This window comes from Crocuta crocuta, unplaced genomic scaffold (genome assembly GCF_008692635.1).
Source record: "Crocuta crocuta isolate KB4526 unplaced genomic scaffold, BGI_CrCroc_1.0 scaffold528, whole genome shotgun sequence".
Classification (NCBI taxonomy): Eukaryota; Metazoa; Chordata; class Mammalia; order Carnivora; family Hyaenidae; genus Crocuta; species Crocuta crocuta.
This window is the reverse complement of record NW_027530010.1, coordinates 1,722,463-1,730,723: the sequence shown is the minus strand read 5'-3', so window position 1 is coordinate 1,730,723 and position 8,261 is coordinate 1,722,463. Positions and strand designations below refer to the sequence as shown.

Sequence of the window (8,261 nt, the reverse complement as noted above, 5' to 3'; positions counted from 1 at the left end):
GCCACCCCTGTTCCTCCACTCCCCCTTCTCTCTGCTTCCTGCCTTCCCTGGCCCCAAACCCCACAAGCCCCTTTCCCTGTGGCCCTCTGCTCTTCCCCCGCCTCCCCCAAATCCTAACCTTCATGTGTCAGAACAAAGGGTCCTTTCCTGTCTAGGAGCGAGCAGGACGGCCCTGGAGGCTGGGGTCCCCTTGGAGTTCCCAGGGCCCCCCGCGTTGGCGTGTGTGGGGCAGGTGGAGCGGGGGAGAGGGAGAGGCGATTTCTTTGTTCTGAGTAAGGAGAGGTGGCTGGCTTTGTGTGCAGGGTGGACTGGGAGAGGAGCTGGGCCTGGAGGGAGGGCTGGGCGAGCAGGGAGGGGCTGCCCTGGCTGGCAGTTTTGCAGGGAAGTTTTGCGGGAACTGAGGGTCCCTAGGAGGCTGAAGCTTTTAGGGGCACAGGAAGAGGTTCTAGGGGTCATGGAGGTTCAGGATCGAGCCGAGGAAGGGAAGTCACTGCTGCAGGGGTAGCTTGTTCCTGGGGAAGGGCCTGCTGGGCTCAGCAGAGGATTGAGAGAGGGGCCTGAGCCCTGCCCTGGCTTCCCCGGACCTGACCTTGGATCCTGGAGGGGACAGATCTGAACGTGTGAATCCTGTGCGAGTGTGTGACCTGTGTCAAGTACGTGTGTGTGTGGCTGTCTGTCCCCAGATGCTCTGGGTTACTGTTCTGAGCGGTGGTCACCAGCTTAGGGGGCTTGAGCTTTCGGGAAGTAGTTCCATTTTTAGCTTCGGCTCTGGTTGGAGGGCTGTCTAGGAGCCTGAGTGAGCAGACTGGCCGGGGCTCCTGGAGCTGGGGACAGCAACGGCTGAGGGAAGCTGGCTGGACCCTTCTGGGTTTGTTTGTGCGTCTTGGGGGAGGGGGTGCGGGCAGCAGCTGCCCCCTCCCAGCCCAGCCGGCCTGCCCTGTGCCAGGAGGCCAGGGAGTCCTGGCACAGCTATTGTTCGCCTGCACAAATGCCCGTCTGTTTGCCTCTCTCCCCCTCCCCTCTGCTGTCTCTCTCCTGACCCGACAGGTGTGGCCGGGCAGGGGGCAGGCAGGGGTCCAGGATGCCGGAGTCTCAGGGTCCCCAGCCTGACTTGATTCCCCGTGCCCTTGGCGCCCCTCTTCTGCTCCGCCAGGGCCCCCCTCCGCCCACCTCGTCTGGTGTGTCATCCTCACTCATCAAGCATTTATTAAGTGCCTTTGTGTGTCCGGTGATGCCTTTCTGTGTCACGTTTCTGGCTTTGGCCACCTTCCCCTCGGCCTGCTGCCTTCACCTCGTCCCTGGGAGCTCATAAAGGACCGGAGTCTGGCCGAGGCCGTCCTGAGCCGCCTTCTCAGCCCCATCCATGGCCAGGACCTCTGTCTCCCCATTTCCCAGCCCCAAGCGCCCCCCGCAGCCTATGACTCTTGCGCCCCGGCTGGTCAGGTGCGGAGCCGCGGGGGACTTGGATCCCAGCGGAACCCTCGGGTGCCTTCTGGTCACCCTGCAGGGGCCTCATCGTCTTGAGCAAGGGGCTGTGGCCATCGCCGAGGCGACTCTGGGCACCATGTGGCTGCCCCGGGGCCTTGCTGGGAGAGGCACCCGCCCTCCCGGGGGCTCCGCCAGCCAGTGCTGCCCACCGGGGAGCCCGGCTCTGCAGTGCCTTCCTCACATCCGTCACCGTTTTCGCCACTGCTGTCGAGGGAGGCACGGTGCCGAGAGGGGGAAGACGGGGACACTGCCCTCGGCCCCTCGCCCGTCCTTCTTTCCCCCAAGTGACCACGGTCTAGAGGGACCATAGAGAGGAGCTTTGGGTTGGCCTCTCCGGGCCTCTGGAGGAAACCCTCAGGGTCTAGGCTCAAAGGAAGTGGAGGAGAAACCAGGGGCGAGGACTGAGGGCCCCTGGAGCGGGACAGGGGTGCTGCTGGGACCCCGGGCCTCTGTGTCCGTCGTGCCTCCGCCCAGTCGCCCTCCCTTCCCTTGCAAATGTGCGCCCAGTGCCTGTTGCATAGGCCGCCTTCCTCCCTGCTTCCTGACCCGAGGCTTCCGTGGGGTGAGTGAGCAGGGCTGACCCGTCGGAGGACTGAACCCCGAAGCAAGGGCTTCTGTGTGTTGGGCGTGGCGGTGTGGGTCTGGGGGTCCACGGCCCAGGGCTCGCCCCACGGGCTGTCCTGCGGGTGGGTGGGAGCCCAGCGGGACCGTCNTGCTGCCTGCTGCTGGCTCACCTACAGAGGGGGCCCCTCGGAGAGAGGGTGAGTGTGGGGAGCAGAGGGGCTGGGCCCTGAGCACCAGGGCCCTCTGTGGGGCATCGATGGCGGGCAGGGAAGGGCCCAGACGCCCTGTGCCCTGGCTGCCCGTGCTTGCCCTCCCTCCCCTGCTTCTGTCCAGGGGGGCCTCCAGGTGGCGGAGGGCACAGGGGGTGGGGGGGAGCTGCTCAGGGGCGGGCCCGCACCGCCACCCCTTCCAGACGTGGTTTTCCCCATGTGACTTTCATGTTTGCCGGTTTGCTCCTTTCAGTTCAAGTGCAGTGAGTGCTTGGACTTCTCATTGGTGTCCTCGCGGAGGCTGGGAGTGCAGGGGCGGAGAGGGTGTGTGGCGTGGGGGGGCCGTGGGGACTTGGTCCGCACGGTCGTATAGGGTGGTGCTTCAGGGGAGGATTTGATCTTCTGAGGAGCTGTAATTTGGGGCAAGACAGGCGGAAGTTAACCCAAAGGGAGAATTTTCTAGAGGTCCAGATGGGTAGCTACAGGGTAGAAAAATGGAGGCCTGGAACACTGGAGGCCAGGGCTGCAAGGGTCAGCTTCCCTAACCAGGCCNGGGGGGGGGGACCCGGAGGAGGGTGGAGGAGGGAAGAGGAGGAAAGCAGGCGCTGGGAAGCGGGGAACAGAACTCACGGCCTCTGCTTGTTGGCTGGCAGACCTGGGCTTCTGCGTGGGGGGGAGGGGAGGATGCTGGACCCCAGAGACCTTAGGGCACCGTGGCTCCTGTGCTGTTGACTCAGCGCCTGCACACTTCCCTTTTCTGCCCCGATCTCGGAGCACCAGCCCCGCACCAGCCCGGCGCGGTCTATCCACCGCCCCCCTCCCCGGCATCCCAGCTGCTGTGTGCAGGGGCCTAGTCAGGCCCAGGCGGAGGGCTATCCCCTGGCTTTACCTTCTCTGTCCCAAGGCCCTGGGCAGTGTCCCCCACCTTAGGTTGCCTGCCCTCAGCTTCAGCAATCCAAACCCCACTCTGGTTCCTGAGAGCTCAGAAGTCTGGGTGGGGGGAGGGGGCGGGGGAGGCCCCTGTCCTGTGCGCTGCCCTGTCTGTAGAGGGACTCCTTGTCTGGGGTGACTGCCAAGGAAGGTCCTGGAATAGGTCGGAAGGAAGGCAGCCCGTCTTCCCACCTTCTCGGGCTCTTGGGGAAGCTTAGGGACTGGAGGGACAGAGAAGAGGTGACTAGGCCTGCAGAGGCTGGGGCTGTGGGGTGGGGGGGGAGGGAAGGCCGGGACGGGGAAGTCAGCCTCTGAGGCCCTGAGGACAGGACTCTGTGCCCTGTGTTGCCGGAGCCGGCAGACCCGTGTCGCAGCCAGAAGGTAGAGGGTGGATGCCAGAAGGGACTCGTGGTGGGAGGCACTGGGGGGGCAGCAGCGGGCACTAGCCTAGGTTTCGGAGGGCAGTGTGAGGAATGAAAGCGCGGCTTCCTGCCGGAAGGAAGGAAGGAGACCCATGGGCTGCGTTTCCTTCCTCAAAGAGCCAGGGGAGGAGGAGTGACCAGGCTCTGGCCTCCCACGGGGGCCCTTGAGCGGGGTCCTGACCTCTGCGTGGGGGGGACAGTGGAAGCCTCGTGCCCTCCAGCCAATCTGAGAAGGGACTCTCCTGCCCCCCAGCGTGCGTGCGGAGCCGGCACCCGTTGTCATGGTTATAAGAGCAGCTACTCCCATAGATCGGAGCGCGCTGGTGAGCTGGCACCCTCTGCTTCGCCTGCTCTCCCTCCTCTGCGCATCTTCCCCAGCTCGCAGGAGAGCGCGCAGCAGCCGGGGGCGAGCGCAGCAGGGCTGGGAGGTGCGGTGAGGACGCAGGGGCCGCGGCCGGGGACATGAGCGCCCACCGGAGGCAGCCCAGCCGCCGGGGCCAGGTACCCGCGAGGCCGAGCCCGGTCACTCCGAGGGCTGCACCCCCCGCCCCCCGCGGCAGGCCCTCCCGTGGGAAGTGCTGCCTTCCCAGCAGCCCCACGCAGGCATGGCTCCCGCACCTCTGCCCTGCATCTGTCCCTGGACACCTCGGGTGCCTGGCCCCTTCCAGCCTCACTTCCTGTCTCTCTTGCCCCTTCCACAGACCCGGGAGAAGGAGAAGATGAAGGAAGCCAAGGACGCCCGCTATACCAACGGGCACCTCTTCACCACCATCTCCGTGTCAGGCATGACCATGTGCTATGCCTGCAACAAGAGCATCACGGCCAAGGAGGCCCTCATCTGCCCAAGTGAGTTGTTTGGACCCTGGATGTCACTCTGACCCTAACCTTGCCCTCTGTCCTTCCTGCCCTGGGTGCACAGGGCCACTCTGTCGGAGCCCCAGCCGGGCCCGGTGCCAAGGCCAGATGCTTGATCCCTCGCTGCCCTTCCCTCCCCGTGAAGGCTGGTGGCCGGAGCAGGGCCAGCTGGGAGCACGGGGTGGGGGCGGCTGGGGTGGCTCCCTTGCAGCTGTTGTCCGCTGGGTGTCCCCTGGCTCCCCGAGCAGCTGCTGAGGGTGAGGGGGACTGCTCGGAGCAGGATCAGGAATGTCCTATGTGTGGGCAGGGGGGAAGGGAAGGGAGCCGGGTGGCCAGCTAGGCCTCGCACCTGGTCCTGCCCATCTTCCTGGGCAGGACTGGACATCCGGGGTGTCAGGGTCCCCTTGCCCCCCCCTTTCTATTGACTGGGTGGAGCCTGAAATGTTTCGGTCTCTGCAGTTTGAAGCAGAGGACGGGATTAGGGCTGGCTGTCTCAAATTTCTAGTGTGACCAATGCACAGTGAGGAAGGGGTAGGCAGCAGGGGTGTGCATGTGGGGGATCGAGGGCAGAACTCCTGACCTTCACCCGCATCTGCGGGGCGCCCTGTATACAGGAAGTATAAGGCGGGGGCTCCCTTCCCTGCACGCCTGCACCCGCACAGAAGCTCACGCGCCCCCAGTTCATCATAGCAGAGCGGCCTCTGGCTGGGGCGCGTGTGAGGTCTGCGCCCTGCTGCGACGGCGGGGCCGGGGCTCCAGCCTCTCAGCCCCTGTGGAATGGGGGCGAGAGCCCCTGGCGGACCCAGTGCGGCCTCCCCGCTTCCTCAGTACCCGGCTTAGAGTTAGGAGGGTGAGGAGGGAACCCCAGTCTAGAGCCGCAGAGGCCTGACAGAGGTCCCCGTCGGGAAGCTTGTTGCCAGGGGAACTGGGGAGGCAGGCAGCAAGCGCTATTTTGAGAGCAGGTGGAAAGCGGAGGTTTGATCCAGAGACGCCGGGTGCTGGGGGGTAGAAGACGGGGCTCTGGGAGGGGCAGCCCCCCCTCCTGACCTGCCCTCCGCCCCACCCTGCCGGCCTTGTATTTGTGGAAGTGAGCCTGGGGCTGGGTATTGTCTGAAGGAGTCTGCAGAGTTTCCTGTGTTGTTGGTCGAGGCGGAGGAGGCGGGAGGGCGCAGAGGGCCGAGGCGCGCTGGGGACAGGGACAGCCAACGGCCTCGCTGCCAAGGCCCAGCCTCCCTTCCTTTCCTGTCCTCCTCTTTTGCCCCCCAGCAGGGTGGGTGACGGGAGAGGAGCAGGTGGAGTGTGGGGCTGTGGGGCTGCCCTGGGTGGGGGGGCAGGCCCCGGGCCTGGGGGGGGGGAGGGCAGGGGTCAGAGCTGAGCAGCGGGGACGGCCCGCGGGCTCTGGAGGCGGGCTGGCCAGGCCTGACCCCGCCCCGGCACCGGCTCCACCAGCCTCCCGAGTGCTCAGGCCTGGCTGCAGTTCGTGGGTGAACACGAGGCTTAGCGGAAAGAGCACAGCCGGGGTTTAAATCCCAGCTCTGCTCCTGGGCGGCTGACCCCCGGCAGGTGATTTGACCTCTGCAGGAGGCAGGCTCCTGGTCTGTAACAGGATAATTGCATCTGCCCTGAAGGGTTGTTAGGATCACAGAGATGTAGAGCCCGCCGGGGATGCTGGCCGCCCCCCTGCCCTGGCCCCCACCCCAGCTGCTCCGTGCCTTCTCCTGGCCCGTGGGCGTCTCCTGCCATCTGCCACTCTCAGCCACCCCTGTGCTCCTTGAGCTCAGCTCTGGCAGCCAGAACCCCTCCTTCCCTCCGGTCCCCCCCTCAGGTCACCTTTGAGTTGGGGTGGCTTAGTTACGGTGGCCCCCTCCGCCCCCTCACCCAATTCCCTGCTGGAAGGAAGGCGGAGGCAGAGGGGAGGGGAGGGACGGGTGTGGTAGTGGCTGAGAGGTCTGGGAAGAGGGGGGTCTCTGAGACTGCGTGGCCAGGGGGAGACGGGTGTCTGCATGTGGGCGCGTCCCCTCCTGCTCCACCCGGCCCTCCCTTCACCCTCTCTACCCCACCCTCCCAGCCTGCAATGTGACTATCCACAACCGCTGTAAAGACACCCTCGCCAACTGTACCAAGGTCAAGCAGAAGGTGAGAGGGCAGGGAGGGCAGCGGGCTGGGGGAGAGGGTAGCGAGTGTGCCTCTTCCGTTCAAGCCTTTCCCTGTGTTCCTCCACCCCTCTCCTCGCCGTGGGGCCACCCGCACCCTGCACCCCAGGCCTCGGGCCCCGTGCGGCCAGCCTCCTGCTCGGACACGGCCCCCTAGCGCTGGGCTCGGCGCCCTGCTGCCCTTGGCTGTGGCGCCGGCCTTCTCCCAAGGGGCCGGCCGCCCAGTGCCTGCCCAGGCCTGCGGGCGTGACCCTGGGTGACAGCTGTCTTCCATGTCTCTCTCGCTCTGTCTCACAGCAACAGAAAGCTGCCCTGCTGAAGAGCAGCACAGCCCTGCAGTCTGTTTCACTTCGCAGTAAGAGTGAGTCGCGGGCGCGCAGGACACCCCTCCCAAGTACCCCCGCGGGCCCTGCTGCCCCTCAGTTGGGAGTGGATGCCGGGCCCATCGGGGCTGTCAGGGCAGAATGCAGATGGGGGTGAGGGCCGAGGGTCACCAGAGCACGGCCACTGCACTGGGGGAGTGTCGGAGGCAGCTGTCCAGAGCCCGTTCGGACAGCTCTGGCATCCCAGAAGGAGTGGGTGCTTAGTCAGAAAGACCAAAGTCTTGAGTCCCCGCTCGGCCACCAGCTGAGTCCCCCTGGACTCGTCTGTTAACGCTTCTGAGCTTCAGTTGGCTCATGGGCTCGTTTCGGGGAAGAACTGAGACAAGACAGATGTTATCCTGCAGGGGTCATTGGGCACCGCTGTGATCCTCCCTTGCCCGGGGGCAGGGCTGAGGGTGGGAGAGGAGCCCGGGAGGCCTGGGCCCCAGGAAGCGGCGGCTTTGACACCTGTGGGTCTCCCCTCCAGCCGGCCCCCGGGAGCGGCCGAGCTCCGCCATCTACCCCTCCGACAGCTTCCGGCAGTCTCTGCTCGGCTCTCGCCGCGGCCGCTCCTCCCTGTCTTTAGCCAAGAGCGTCTCCACCACCAACATCGCTGGGTGAGCCTCTGCTCGGGGAGGGGGCGGCCAGGCGGGCGGGGAGGGACAGTGGGGAGCAGGAAGCCTGAGGGGCCCTTCCCGCCCTGGGTTCAGAACAGTAGACGGACAGAGAGACCTCAGGGTGAGCGCCCCTCGGTCCCCAACCTCGCTTCCCCGTCTGGGGAGGGGTCTCTTACCTGAGTCCGGGTGACACAGACCCTGTTCCCTCAGACACTTCAGTGACGAGTCCCCCCTGGGGCTGCGCCGAATCCTGTCCCAGTCCACAGACTCTCTCAACATGCGGAACCGAACCCTGTCCGTGGAGTCCCTCATTGACGAAGGTGAGTGGGTGCTCGGCCGGGAGGCCTGCATGCGGCCGGGCGGGCAGGGTCTCAGGGCCAGGACCCAGGGAGCAGCGTTGGGCTCTGAGTCGCGGGCCCCGCTGACATCCAGGTGGAGAGGTGATCTACAGCGAGCTGATGAGTGATTTTGAGACGGACGAGAGGGACTTTGCGGCCGACTCCTGGAGCCTAGCCGTGGACAGCAGCTTCCTGCAGCAGCAGAAGAAGGAGGTGATGAAGCAGCAGGATGTCATCTATGGTGAGCCTCCTCTTCCTTGATCTTGACCGGGGCCTGTTATCTGCCCTTCCGTCTCCCAGGACCCTCAGCCCCCGCCAGCCCT

The 8,261-nt window shown here is 65.8% G+C and overlaps 2 protein-coding genes across 2 annotated transcripts in view; both read left to right on the top strand.

The window, feature by feature from the left end:
* The window catches only part of RIT1 (Ras like without CAAX 1), a 245,244-nt gene that overhangs the window by 181,900 nt on the left and 55,083 nt on the right, over nucleotides 1-8,261 (top strand). The gene's annotated exons all lie outside the window — the stretch shown is intronic.
* The window catches only part of ARHGEF2 (Rho/Rac guanine nucleotide exchange factor 2), a 37,458-nt gene that overhangs the window by 17,307 nt on the left and 11,890 nt on the right, over nucleotides 1-8,261 (top strand). The window contains exons 7-12 of the mRNA XM_077764063.1: nucleotides 4,315-4,459; nucleotides 6,537-6,604; nucleotides 6,919-6,982; nucleotides 7,471-7,600; nucleotides 7,811-7,920; nucleotides 8,033-8,179. Coding sequence (XP_077620189.1) covers nucleotides 4,315-4,459; nucleotides 6,537-6,604; nucleotides 6,919-6,982; nucleotides 7,471-7,600; nucleotides 7,811-7,920; nucleotides 8,033-8,179 — 664 coding nt within the window. The remainder of the gene's footprint in view (nucleotides 1-4,314; nucleotides 4,460-6,536; nucleotides 6,605-6,918; nucleotides 6,983-7,470; nucleotides 7,601-7,810; nucleotides 7,921-8,032; nucleotides 8,180-8,261) is intronic.